The 14,409-nt window shown below is 49.8% G+C and overlaps 1 protein-coding gene across 1 annotated transcript; it reads left to right on the top strand.

Moving 5' to 3' along the window:
• Positions 1-2,651: 2,651 nt before the first annotated feature.
• Positions 2,652-3,402, top strand: LOC142814470 (uncharacterized). The gene is made up of 2 exons (XM_075893232.1): positions 2,652-3,006; positions 3,365-3,402. The coding sequence occupies exons 1-2, from the start codon at positions 2,652-2,654 to the stop codon at positions 3,400-3,402; spliced, it is 393 nt and encodes a 130-aa protein (XP_075749347.1).
• The last annotated feature ends 11,007 nt before the right edge of the window (positions 3,403-14,409 follow it).

Raw genomic sequence — 14,409 nt, 5'->3', positions numbered from 1 at the left:
GATAAGTACTAGCTGAGTGTCTTACAACATCGCGATGGCAGCTAAACTCGAGGCAACGTGTTAGTCATCACGGTCAGCCTGCACATTCTAGCGCGCTGCTCGGCCGGTGCACGTCGGCTGTGTTGTGATCGGCCGCTAGCACCCGAGCACGCGCGGCCGGCTAATAAGCTATGTGTCTGGACGGTATACTTGGCTAATTAGGCCGGGACATGCTGGGACCAAGCTAAATTACGTGACATCTTAAGAAGACCGTGCTGATGAAGCCACGTAAAGCACCAGGCTAACTAAAGCATGCCTAGTGATAAGCTAACTAAACTAACTATGCTAAATAACACGACGTTCATCCCGAGTACGCTAAGTAAAACCATGCTATTAGCCCTTACTAATATGATAAAATTTAGTACCCTGATAATTATGGTTACGTTTAACACCTCCATACTATGACATTGCTAATTCCGCCCAAAATAATTCCCTTTCAATTGAAGCTTTATCTATGAAGAAAAGACAGCTCAGTGTAAGGGTAGTTAGGCCTCAGTCATTTGGTACAATCAAAACTAAGACAGAGTTGATGTGGCCTTCACTTCGAAGCCGAGCACGCACATGAGTAGACGACCAACTTAAAAAGCTGCAAGAAGGTAGGCTATCACAAACTCCTTTATGGCTCGAGCCTTGTACAATTAGTGTAAGCTCACCAAACTATCCTATATGCAAGGAAGTTCCCGCTTAGCGTTCAGTACATCAAACGCTTGACAGTCACAGCGGCAACATTACAGTGACGCGTTGAAGGGCCTTCTCAATACCAACGAGAGTTTGTATCTGAGTTCGTGCATCAACTGATTGACAGACGCCCACGGCAAAGATTGGGTACACCCACCACGTTTGCTCGTGCCGAGTAGCAGTACTGACATCCAGTGGCACGAATAATACATGTGCTTTATCACACGCAGAAGTAAAAGTGACAACACCACGTGGCTACGGTGTCTCGCATTCAATTTCACCGCACTCACGACATATCCAATCACAGCCGCGTTGCCGCCATGATGCGAGCGTCACTGGTAAACATCTACTCTTATACTTATCCTCAATATTTCATAGAAGCGAAACGAGCAGCGCGAAAGGGCTGCGTGTACATTCTTGCTGCCGTCGAAAGCGAAAGTTTCCATGGTGCAGGTGGAACGAAAGAACCTGCCCGAAAGAGGACATACGCTTACGAACACGCCTGTGGGAGGCACTTGCTGAGTTGGCAATAAGCGCGATAATCATGCAGACGTCGCTGCGCTGTTAAAATGTTTACTGAGTTATGGCGCTGAAGTGTTTGCACGCGGTGTGTCTTTGATAAGTGTCGCAAATGCCCCACATGAGTTTCCAACGCCACGCGCGTTCCTGTAGCCATTTTTATCAACGCTGCTATCAAGCACCCCGCACTGTTCATGCTATGGCCGCCGCTGAGCAATCCCGGAGCAAAATCGTTTGTCCGAGAAGATCGGGCCATCCTGCATAGCACCCCAGATGATGGCAAGGCACCCTTTCAGGGGCGAAGTTCCTTAAAGCGGCACCCGTTTGTCTCTCGTAGTAGTACTAGTAGTCGTAGTGTGTAACCAGTCTTACATTTTGACCTCCGAGGTGGTGCCGGTGGGAGATTTTTTCTGTGAGTTGTTGAACAATAAAAAATTCGCAGCGTGCGCGTTAACTAAAAGCTGAATTCTCCTATCTCTCATTCCCGCTTAGCAGCCATTGGCATGTACATTGAGCACTATCTGACAAGAAAGGGTTGCTGCGTCAACCTCGCTGGGCGTAACCTCCTTGGTTTTAAAAAGGTTTAGCGAGCGTTGGGCCGCAGTGCCGTGAATACAGTGAACTAGTATATACCATGGACTCGAGGTGGTTAAATGTAGGAAGTAGACACGAAGCGCAAGCCGTAAGAAAGTGTGCGTGTGCCTCCTCTCGTTCAGTCCTTGGAATGTCCGCTGGATGGCGGAGCTTCTATATGAGGAATATATGATGAAAAGATGCGAGATGGTGGTCCTTGGAGTCTTGAATAAGTGGACGAACGGACACACAGTCAGATGCATGGACGGACACATGGATGGCTGCGCGGACGGATGGACGCATGGATGGCTGCGCGGACGAATGGACGCATGGACGGACGCAGGAGCGGATGCATGGATGAACGCAGGGACGGACGCACAGATGGACGTGCGCACGCACGAACAGACGCATGCACGGACGGGTGGATGGACGCACGGGCAGCCACATAGACGCACGCATGGACGGACGGAAGCAAGAACGAATGGACATACAGATGCTTCGCCCCACTCTCCATCATTCACTCCGTGGATATGCTGCCATTTTTTTCTGTTGTAGAATAGTTGGCTTTCGCCATTTGTAGCCACTGCCTGGCATAACTTACTGTAGTAGCCGACGTATGACGCGCCGTACTGACGTCACAGGCTACGTCATGTGGCTGTACTTATATTGGCATGCGGGCCGCTTGCTTACCACATTAAACCTTCGCCACCAACTGAGTCCACCGTCGCCTTGCTCACCGGCTACAACAGATGGCAACGAGGATGGGATAGGCTGCACCGAACGACGGGGGCGGATCCTGTGAGCAACGACAGCTGGAAGGCGAAAGGCAAGGTATGGCGAAGATGTGGGAATTTGACACCTTCATAGAAGAAGGAGACGAAGATTTTGCATCGTATGTAGAACGATTTGGGCACTATTGCAAAGTAGCCGGCGTACAAGACGAAGAACTTAAAAAGTCAGCCTTCATCTCTGCCATAAGAAAGAAAGCGTACAAGACGCTCAAGGACCTTCTTCTACCTGCAAAACCTGAAGAGAAGACGTTCGAGGACTTAGTGAAAGTGCTGAGTGGCCACTACGAGCCTTCAAGTCAAGTCATTGCGGAGCGTTTCAAATTTAACAGGAGGTACCAAGGAGAAGGGGAGTCCGTCGCGGCATTTGCAATCACGCTGAAGCACATGGCAGCCAAGTGCAACTACGGTACGTTTCTCGACGATGCTTTACGGGACCGGTTCGTCGCTGGGTTACGGAATTCCACCATTCAGACGGGTTTACTGAAGAGGAAGGAACTGACGTTCCAATCGGCCTGCGTTTTTGCTAAGAGCGTTGGGCTAGCGGAGCGGGAGTCGAGGGGATTCCGACCAACTGCGAATACGGATGCTGACATTCACGCTCTAAAGAAGACGGGGAAGGAACCGGAGTTTGCCAGCAAGCCGAAGAACAGTTCAATGCAAAGCTGCTATCGATGCGGTCAAGAGCATGACGCCCGTTGCTGCCGTTATCGTAAATTCAAATGCCATCTTTGCAAGCGCGTGGGACATTTGGCGCGCATGTGCAGATGCAAGCAACCGGCGCCTGGCACCGTCCACAATGTGAGTGACGAAGCGAGCGGAGGCACAGATCTGCTGCTGCACGGTGTGTATCTGGTGGGCACGGAACAACCATATGAAGTTGAAGTACAGATAGCCGGCCAGCTTGTGAAGATGCAAGTAGATACGGGCGCAGCCGTAGCACTCGTTCCGGAATGCGTTTACCGTCAGCTAAAGCAGCCGTCGCAGCTTGCGAAGTGCGAGATGAAGCTCAAGACTTACGGCGGAGCGACGCTACAAGTGAAAGGCCAAGCGGAGGTTTTGGTCGATTATAAGGGACAGCGGAAAGTCCTGCCAATCATCGTGGTACCAGGAGAGAAGCCAGCACTCCTAGGCCGCGACTGGATTGCGAACCTCGGAATGGACCTAAACAGCATTCACGAGGTGCACGCACAACCGTCTGTCGACAGCATCCTGTCAAGGTATGCCAGCGTTTTTTCACCTGGTTTAGGGTTGATGAAGGGTTACCAAGCAAAACTGGTGCTTAAGGAAGGAAGCATGCCAGTCTTTTGCAAGGCGCGGTCTGTGCCGTATGCCATTCGTGAACCTGTCGAGCATGAGCTAGGCAACTTGCAAAAATAGGGCGTACTGGTGCCCGTAACCCGCAGCGACTGGGCCACGCCGCTGGTAGCTGTTCACAAGCCAGACGGCACAGTACGATTGTGTGGAGACTATAAATTGACGGTGAATCCATGTGTGAAGACCGACCATTACCCACTGCCCGCGGTGGAGGATTTGTTCACGACACTGGCTGGGGGCAAGGTTTTCACCCTTCTGGACCTTTCGACGGCATCTCAGCAAGTCGAGGTGCACCCTGACTCGCGACCCTTGCTGACTATAGACTCTCACATGGGGTTGTTCCAGTATGTTCGAATGCCGTACGGAATCTCAAGTGCACCTGCAGTTTTCCAGGCAATCATGAACGAGCTGTTGAAAGGACTACCGGGAGTGGTATGCTACCTCGACGATGTCGTCATCACGGGAGCATCGCATACCGAATGCCTGGCCCGGGTGGAAGCAGTCCTGCAGGGTTTCAGGGACCACGGTGTAAAAGTGAGAAAGGAAAAATGCAAGTTTTTCTTGAATGCTGTCAAATATCTTGGGCATATCATTGACGAAAATGGTGTGCACCCGTGCGTCGAGAAGGTTGAAGCCATAAGGGAAGCACCCACACCTAAGAACATCGGTGAGCTTAAAGCGTACCTCGGCATGATGACTTTTTACTCCAAGTTCATGCCAAACATGTCTTCGAGGCTAAAGCCTTTGCATGCACTGCTTCAGAAGGATAAGAAGTGGGTCTGGTCTGCAAAAGAAGAAAAAGCCTTAGCGGAGAGTAAGAGCCTCCTTACGCAAGCGAGCGTGCTAACATCCTATGACCCAAAGAAGCCTCTTGGATTAGTCTGCGACGCCTCTCTTTACGGGGTTGGCGCAGTGTTGTTTCATGTCGTGAACGGGGAAGAAAGGCCGATGGCTTATGCGTCACGCACTTTGAGCAAGGCCGAAAGTGGCTACGCACACATAAAAAAGGAAGCGTTGGCGGTGCTTTTCGGAATCAAACGGTTTCACGAGTATCTTTACGGCCGTGAATTCACCATTTATTCCGATCACCTTCCCCTGGAGGGACTGCTGGGTCAAACAAAGCGAATTCAGCAAATGGCAGCATCACGCATGCAGCGCTGGATGCTAGTGCTAGCGGCATATCGCTACAAATAGGTGTACAGAAAGGGAGCCCAAGTAGCAAACGCGGACGCGTTATCGTGATTACCGCTTCCGAACGACACCGACGAAAGCGACTACGTTCACTTTTTTTCAGCAGTAGAAGCCGTACCACTATCTGCGAAAGGGATCAGTGACGAAACCCAAAAAGACCCAGTTTTGTCTAAGGTGCTGATGTATGTTTTGAATGGATGGCCATCGTACGTGTCAGAAGACAACGTAGCCCCATTCTTCTCGCGGAAAGACGAACTGTCGGTAGACTGTGGTTGCATAACATGGGGAACTCGGGTTGTTATACCTGAAGCGGTAAAATCTGAAGTCTTATCGCTTTTGCATGAAGGGCATCCAGGCATCACTCGCATGAAAATGCTATCAAGAAGCCATGTGTGGTGGCCAAAGTTGTGCGACCGCATTGAAGAAACTGTAAGAGGTTGTTCAACTTGCCAACTAACGCAGAACTCTGCGCCCCACGTGCCGATGTTATCGTGGGGATGGCCAACCCGCAGGTGGTAGAGAGTTCACCTGGATTTTGCCTACTACAAGAACGACTGGTTTTTAGTGCTTGTCGATGCGCACTCCAAGTGGGTGGATGTTCTGCACATGAAGTCCACTACAGCACAGGCAACAGTTGAAAAACTCCGCACTGTTTTTGCTGCATTTTGGCTTCCCGAGAGAATTGTGACTGACAATGGGCCGCATTTTGTGTCTGCTGAATTCACAAATTTTCTCAACTCCAATGCAGTGCAGCACACCAAGACACCACCTTACCACCCAGCTTCAAATGGCGTGGCGGAGAGGCTTGTCCAGACCGTCAAGCGAAGCTTCATCAAACAGCTACGGGACGAGCAGAACACGGGAGTGACTCGGACGATGCAACATCGGGTAGACCAGTTCCTGTTCACCTACCGAAACACACCATGTTCGACGACCGGTAAGACGCCAGCCGAACTGTTTCTCTCATGGAAGCCACACACGAGGCTGAGCATCTTGCATCCGGAGCTAGCGAAACGTGCCGAAGCAAATATAGCTCGAAGACAGGGTCAGGAAACCCATACTTCATGGAGGGAGTTCGAGGTTGGCGACAACGTTCGTGTGCGAGGAAACCGACCGAGTGATCCACGTTGGTTGGAAGGAACAGTTGTGCGACGAGTTAGCAAAGGAACATACATAGTCTGAATCGAAGACCACGAGCGCTTTCTGCATGCGGACGATATTGTTCCTAACACATGCCTTGCTCCTCTTCCCAGAAGCGTGTGGATTCCTGAGCAAACCCGCATGGCACAGCCGGGTTTCACTCCGTCACAAAGCGACAGCAACACCGCATCGCCGCCGGACGGGCCTGCACCAGAGTAACGACTTCTGCCACCTGACCGAGCCAGCGTGACGGAACTGCCATCACAGCAGGCGCCTGACGCCAGCTCCCAAGAAAACGTCGCGCCACCTGAATTGCGACGAAGCACAAGAATTCGAAAGCCTCCCGAACGTTTTGGCTATGCTGCTAAATAAAGGGGGAAGAGATGTAGTAGCCAACGTATGACGCGCCGTACTGACGTCACAGGCTACGTCATGTGCCTGTACTTATATTGGCATGCGAGCCGCTTGCTTATCACATTAAACCTTCGCCACCAACTGAGTCCAGCGTCGCCTTGCTCGCCGGCTACAACACTTACGACCCTCTTTAGTCCGTCAGTCCTCTGTACAAGTACAGCGTCAGGTCCTACGCTGCTTGTGCCGGTGTGTAGTTTTGTTTCAGCGTATTCGTCCAAATGCACACGTAACGGGAGCGTCTGCAGGCGTTGTTTTATATTTTGAAATGCTTCCTCTTACGGTATTTACTAAGTGAACTCGACATCGGTCCTGGTAAGCTTAGTAAGTGGTTTGACAATATGGGAGAAGTTTCTTACAAAACGCCTGTAACAGGCGCACATGCCAAGAAATCGATGTACGGCATTCTTGTCGGTGAGTGGTAGGAATGAGACGAAGGCGGCTGTCTTCTGTGGATCAGAGTTTACTCCGGACTTGCTAACCACATGGAGTAAAAACAAGAGTCCCTAGTATGCAAAGTGGCACTTATTTGGTTTCAGGGTGAGTCCAGAGATCTTAATTGATTTGAGGACAGCTTCATGGCTCCGGAGGATTTCATAGATATTGGAAGAAACACAACTACTTCATCCAAGTACATAGGGTAAGTATGCTTCATGCCAACCAGTGCTGATTCATAATGCGTTAAATTAATGTGGGGCTGACCATAGGCCAATATGGAGCCATGACCTTGAACTCAAGCGGCCTAGGCCATCTGGTTTTATGAAAGCAGTCTTTGCTCAGTCTGCCTCATCGATTTCATTATTTCTACTAGTTCAATAAAACTGAAACTGTCTTGATGTCCATAGATGAAAAGCACTACGTACAGTTGATTCGATCCAGGACGTCGCCTCTGCGTAGGAGGGCGTACACGTCCTTTTTTGTGATCTTGTTGAGCCGGCGAGAGTCGATGCAGAAGTGCAGTGTTTCATTCTTCTTCACTAACACCACTGGAAATGCCCACGGACTCTTGTATGGCTAAATACCATCGTCGCGTAGCATTTTGTCGACTTGTATTTTTACAGCCTCGCGCTCTCACTTTGAAAGTCCGTACGGGCTCTGACTAAGTGGTCTAGCATTTACTCTGTTATAATATGATGTTTGGCGGCTGGCGTCTGGCGAATTCTAGGTCACGACGAAAAGCAGTCCTTGAAGCAGGATTTTGATTTCGTATCGCTTGCACTTTGGAAGGCTCAGGTTGACGTTGAAAGTTGGTTGAGGAGCTTGGTATGTTGGAGTAGAATCATTGACGATTTAAGCATTGGTGGTTTCCACAATTTCCTTGACGTAAGCGACCATCGTTTGCTTGCTTGCGGGCTTGCGGGCTTGCACTTCTTGTTGAAATTCTTGAGCACCACTGTTGCTCTCCCCCCACGAAATACGGCGATTTCTCTTGAGACGCAAATATTGTAGTTGACCAAGAAATGCTGATGGCCTTCATCGACGGCTTCGAAGTGTACTGATTTGGGAGTGCTAACAGAAATGCTGATGGTGGAGCCAGGGGGAATGGTGACTTGGTCTTCTAGCACATTCAAGGCGTGATTTCCTGACAGCGTGTGCAGTGGTAGCGCTTTTTTGCGGATATCTTTGTCGACTTAGATAGCTAATCGATGACTGCCCCACGATGGTCCAAGAAATTCATACTAAAGATGACCTCTCATGAGCAACACTGTAGAACTACGAAGGTTGTGGGGTACATACAGGTGTCAATGGACACTCTTATGAGTAAAATAGCACGAGGCACGTGCCGAAAGGTGCAATGCAGGAATGGTGCGCGAGGCCACGATGGCGTGCATACCCGCCTCGTCCATATGAAGGATAGGTTGGAGGAAAGCTTATGGCGCGTGACCCAACCTGTAGTGGGAAATCACATTATATGAAAGAACACTTTTCGGTGGGGCTCCAAGCTGCGAAGATCAGAGAAGTTAGCGTCGCTACCTGGAAGGAAGCAGTAGCCACTTGGTTCTAAAGGCTGTCGTTGGGACAGGCCCGGGGAGTGGCCGTTGGCTTCGGGAGACGAGAGTGAGGCTATCCGGAATCGCCGCACCTTTTCACAGTAGTTCTCCGTGGGCCAACAGCTCTTGCAGGTCGTGCCAGGAGAGTAGCAGTCCACACAACGCGCATCGTAGTGCGCCGTTACAGTTTGGTCTAGTAGCATGGAACGGCGGCCACTGACGAGTTCAGGGCTAATCAGGCTGAGCCGACGACGACGGAGACAACTAGGACACCGGGTGATGAGGACAAATGGCTTGTTGGGTGGAAGCAACCAACGGTGACCTTGGGAGTTTAAGGATAACGAGAATGACGGACTTGACTAACCGTCCACACAGCAAGGGCAAAGAGTCGACGTGGTGAACTGTAAGAACGTTTGATTACCAAGATGCCATATTGGCTACATACTGGCTAGGGCTAGAAACGGACCTAAACTCGATTACAGCCGGTTTTTGTTTGATTGTGTCCGTGTTTTGGTATTGAGATGATTTTGAGTGTTCGCAAGTGTTTGTTTTTGTTCGACTTTTTCGTCATTGTTTGGTAAAGTGTGTTTTCTTGCCTCCGCGCTCTTCCGTTCCTGTCTCTTGGTCAATACATCTCAGCTGCAAGCAGTCCGGAGACAATCGCGACAGAGTCTGGCTGTTCAGATTCTTGTCAGCGTTACTAGGTGACCATCAGGAGTCCAAAATTTGTTGTTTTTCCATGCAGCCCTATCTTTCTTCACTTTAGTGGCTAACATCCAACTAATGAAGGAATAGTCGGCGCTAGTATCGACGAGAACGGTGACTCTGTGGCCATCAATGAGAACTTCGAGGTCATAAGTTCATCGCATGACATTGCGGTTGAGTCGTGGCGTCGGAACACGGTTACGATGATTTGTAACGCTGCTTCAATATGGCGTCATGAAGTCTTTCTTCTGGTCGCAAAGTTTCAAGGTCGGAGCTGCGTTCAGGTTACGGTGGGTTCTTCAGGTTTCGTCATAGCATCTTCGTCGCTGGCGAAGGACCTCCGGTAGTTCATCGTACAGCGACCGCACTTCCATATATTGCCACCCTTACCCCCGAATGCAGAGATGTTACTTGGCTCGCGACTTCACCTTAACTTGAGCAAGTCGGCGTGAAGAAAGCAGCGGACTTCAAAACGCCCAAGTCAGCCTTCGCGTTTCATAGATGCTCGGGCTGTTTTGCTTGGTCAAGTCAAGAACGAGCTTCAAAGCAGAAACTCGCTGCTCGCCTGCTAACGAGGGTAATAATGAAGTTGTTCGCGTGAGGCATGCATTACATCAAAAAAAGACCATACATTTTAAAATAACTACAAAAACGAAGGGCCACAAGCATATTCTTGCCATTTTACGGCTAACGAGCGGCACGTGGTGCCTGCCGCCACAGCGATGCGCAGTGTTGCTTCTGTAAAGCGTTTGTTGCCCGCTGGTTTTAGTGGCCGCCCAATTGCGAGGTGTTTCTCCATGGTTGCTTGTTTGGAGGCAAAACAAGCATCGCGTTGGGTTCTTCCGTCGTTTTTTTTTTTCAATCGAACGCCATGGCATGTGTGCTGACCTGGCTCACTAGATGACGCGATTTTCATGGTATTTGCCTTTCTGTTCACCTGTGTGCATGCCTGTAGTGGGCTAGGTCGCAGTTATATATGACAAAAAAAACAAGTTCTGGGAACAAATGTGATTCGTATCCGTTCGTTGAGCTTGGTAAACAAGAGAAAAAGCGGGTGTCAGGACATCGCCCTCAGCAGAATTCTGTTTCGCGGAGTGCAGCAGTGTCTCGCTGCATGATGGTGAAGCGGATAAACAAACCCATGATAGGGTCACCTCTTTTTTATATGTGCGGAATTTGACGTAGCGTTGTACTACAAGCGATGCCTTTTTGAGCGAGAAACAGCACCCTAGACGGAATGAAAGGATAGACGAGGCACACAGACACAGCGCTGAGTCAATTTTGTACTGAAAGAGGCGGAAATTGTCATCGTGTTTAGGAAAAAAACAGAAATGGCCTTTGCGGTTGTGGAACACTTCGGCATCGTCCCCACCGAAGCTATTAATACGCACGTGTGTGTAGTCGACACAACCTGTAACACCAGGGAACTCAGCCACTTCATAAAAGTCCCGCATAACTATAGAAAGTGCTGCCGACTGCGGAAAGCGCACCAGCATTGCGCACAGGTGCTTTGCGATAAGTAGCGTAACTTTTCCTACTGCACGGCAAACTGTCGACTACGGAATGCGGACGAGATTCCCGGTGACTGTTTGGAATGTGCCAGCGCCGTAAAACCCGAAAGCCATCAGTAGCAGTAACACTGGAGGCACAGGCTGTGCTCGGTTGTCCCCACTTTCACGGAGCGGCAACATATCCAGCAGCTGCCGCACGGCGTTCTCCGTGAGTCTGTATCGAGCGTGGAATTGTTCCTCGTCGTAGAACTCCATCGGATTTCCTCGGTCACGTAAAGAGGGTCCAAGAATCTTCGGCAGGCAGTGCGCCTCAGAAAATGCTACGCCTATGGCGAGGCAAGCAAACTCAAAAGCCGCCACCCTCCGCGCGACATCCATTCGAGAGGTGGCTATGTTGGAATAACGCATGAAGTCGCTTTTAAGCTATCCCCGCAGCTGACTTGAAACTTGTCCTGACTTCGACCGAGCCAAGTCGCCTTCAAGTCGTCCGCAAGTTCGAGAACGATTTATGGCGAGCGGCAAGACTGCCTTGAGTCAAGAGCGAGGCAAGTACGAGTCAAGTAACATCTCTGCATTCGGGGGTTACTTTCTGGGTAAGGGCTCGGAGATCAGCCGCATACTGCTTGCGATGCGTTGAGGTGTAGCAGCGTGGCAACGGCGATTGGTAGTTAGTCGGGATGTCCGATGCGCTCCCCCGAGGTAGTCGGTGATGTGTGATCGTTCACCCGGTTGTGGATATGGCATGTTGATGTCGCAACCCCGTACACTTATCTGTTCGTACTAGCAGTGACAGTACGTTGTACCCGAACTCCCCACAGTAGTGGCAGAGCGGGTGGTTTTGAAGGGCGCGCCAAACATTAGTTTTCCTCAGCGTGTATTGCTGGTTGCTGGCATAGCATCGGTGGTGGCGGTGGTGGTGTATGGCGAAAGCACTGTGGTGGAGTGGCGTCTTGGGGATTGCGGGGAGGAGGAGCAGGGCCGTGGAAAGCAGCAGCATAGCTCATAGTGTGCGGATGTGGCTCTGCGAGCTGAGGAACGCTGAGTGATTGCTGGATTTTCTAGCGTACGACGTCAGGCAGCAATTTAGGCACCTCTTCCTGCATGATCGCTCTGCTTGTCTCACACAGTCTGCGAACTCAATGGCTTGAAGCCCTGTCTTGAGTCGGGCAGCAATTGCATGACTGGGTGCGCATTTCTACCGTCTTCTAATTCATCGTGGTTTCAGAGAAGAATACTTCGATGTTGTTCGATGGGTTCCGAATTAGCCCCGCCAAAAGCTACTGTTTGATTCTGCGCATGAAGAAGCGAACGTTACTGCCTTCCGGCGTGGCTGAATCTGCATGGCGGAACAGCCTGATCATTTCCTCCGTGAGCAGGGCCTCATTTTCGTCGGGCAGCTGTACGAACGTTTCAAGCACAGCCTCAGCCCCCTCTTTGAAGACAACATGGGTGAATGTTGCCAGGAACTTCGTGCGAAAAACATCCCATAATGTGAATGCTCGCTCTTGGCTTTCGAGCATGTTCTAGCTGTGTCTTCTAAGAAAAAGTAGACGTGTCGTAGCTTGTTTTCACTGCTCCTGGCTTTGAGACGGCCACGTGGTCGTAAATCTTCAGCCAGCTTTGCGAATCTTCGAACGACAATCCTCGGAAGGTTGTGTGCTTCCCGGGTTGTTGTAGCACGACTACCATGAGTGTAGACAGAAGGGCTGTCATCGTGAACGCTGTTATAGTCGTGGCTTTGGTCTTCTGGGTCACTTCAATTAAAGACCTGAAATGTGGCTAGATACCTCGCTTGGCGTTGGCGTCGGTGATTTCTTGACGGTGTTGGCTTGGCTAGAGGGAGGTGTTCGGTACACTACATGGGCCGGGAAGCACCTCCGCCAGACGTCACGGGTTCGTCACGTGGACGATGGGAGCTGTCGGCGTTTTCAACTCGGCGCCAACGATGCCTTTATTTGGTCCAACTCGTCACCGTGAAACGGAAGCTCACACACAGCAAGCAATACGCGCTGCATACTCATATTCATGCCAAGAGCGTCGGTCGCCAATGAAGTGATGACCGGCAAGGCACGTCAACTTTATACGTGAGTTCACAAACATTGGAGCCTTATGGCTGGCGGCCGCGTTTGATGGAGAATAAACTCAGCCGTTGGTATTCGCGGGTTCAAGCATAATAGAAGATTAGAAGACTAAAATGCTCACAAACATTCTGGCGCGGATAGCGCACGGCAGTATCTACACATGCAATGGGCCGGGCACACAAATCCTACAAAGGAACACGTGTGGCATTATTTTCGCAAGAATGAAAGCTGGGTTATTTGGTATAGGCGTTCGTAGTGTTCTCTTCTTGTCCTGTTATTTCGTCTGCCTTAAATAATATCGAGCCAAGAATGAGGTTTACAAAAAAAAAAGTTACCTAGTCACAGATATTGCTGCCTGGGTAGTTTGGACGTGGTAGGAGTAGGTGTGTCAAAGAGTAGATAAAAATACACAAAGTGCATCAGAAACATATGCAGTTTGGTTTAGTAATTCTTTTTCCAACTAATAATTTTGATTTCTTCGCAAGCAAGCATCTAGGCTATCGAAAATTCAACAGTGGTGAAAAAGCAAAGCATGCGCAGCTTCGCACTGGCGGGGAGAGAAGTGCGGAGCTGGTCAACCTCTTCAGTTCTTTTCCTTTCCTTTTTATCTTCTTGTAATTTCTTGTCTTTAGTTTAATATTCTATGATATGTCAATTTCCTGGCAATTTATTTCTGTTTCAATTTCTCACTCACTTTCCCTTTTCTTTCTTCAAATATTTAGCGTGGTTTCAAGTAAAATGCTCCAGAATTAATATAATTGTCCAAGTGTTCAAAAAAATAACGAAGCAGGGATAGACGATTCAAGGTCCGATAGCACGCGAAAAATGAATTCTACTGGGGCTATAGCGCCCACTTAAGTACTTCGCATAAGCTGCGTTGCTACAGACTAGTCGCGTCCACTGCGACAACTTCCACATCTCGAGATTGGTAGCCATAAAACAGCTACAAATAACTACGAGATTGATGCAATCCGGCAACTCAACAAAAAATACTTCACTAGAATGAGCGATTTTAAATCACAATTCCTTCAAAGCCACTGTGTTCGACTCAAGCAAAGATCCAAGTGGCTGCGGTGCGAAAACTTCACTGTTCAGCACAACACGTTTCTGCTGATACAGAGCGAAAGCAACGACATGACAACGCGGTAAGAGTGTGCCAATTCCAAGGACATGCCAGAAAGCTTTTTTTTTCTGGATAAGGAGAGCACATGCGTCTACAAGCGTTCTGTGAAGTCACGAACAAGCCTTGACAACGCTAATCTCACGTGCTGCGAAAATACACCTGTGTAACCACCGAACCGGTCACTGCCCTCATTGTTTGCTGCTCAACAGAAAGTACCTCAGATTGTACAATGTTAGCCGAAATTCGTGCCTTCTGTGGGTGGGAAGGGTCGTGTACGCGATAAACGTGAATTTGAAAAGTGTTCGACGTCTGTTCAGTTTCGAGCAAGTGCACCAAGAGCAC

Source organism: Rhipicephalus microplus, chromosome 4 (assembly GCF_043290135.1).
Source record: "Rhipicephalus microplus isolate Deutch F79 chromosome 4, USDA_Rmic, whole genome shotgun sequence".
Lineage (NCBI taxonomy): Eukaryota > Metazoa > Arthropoda > Arachnida > Ixodida > Ixodidae > Rhipicephalus > Rhipicephalus microplus.
This window is presented reverse-complemented; position numbering and strand designations above follow the sequence as displayed.

What these genes read in the sequence shown, in the direction of transcription:
- LOC142814470 (XM_075893232.1), top strand. Translation starts at nt 2,652, where the DNA reads ATGTGGGAATTTGACACCTTCATAGAAGAAGGAGACGAAGATTTTGCA. An exon ending in GGCAGCCAAGTGCAACTACG is followed by an intron (nt 3,007 to 3,364) that starts GTACGTTTCTCG and finishes GCGCATGTGCAG; the next exon opens with ATGCAAGCAACCGGCGCCTG.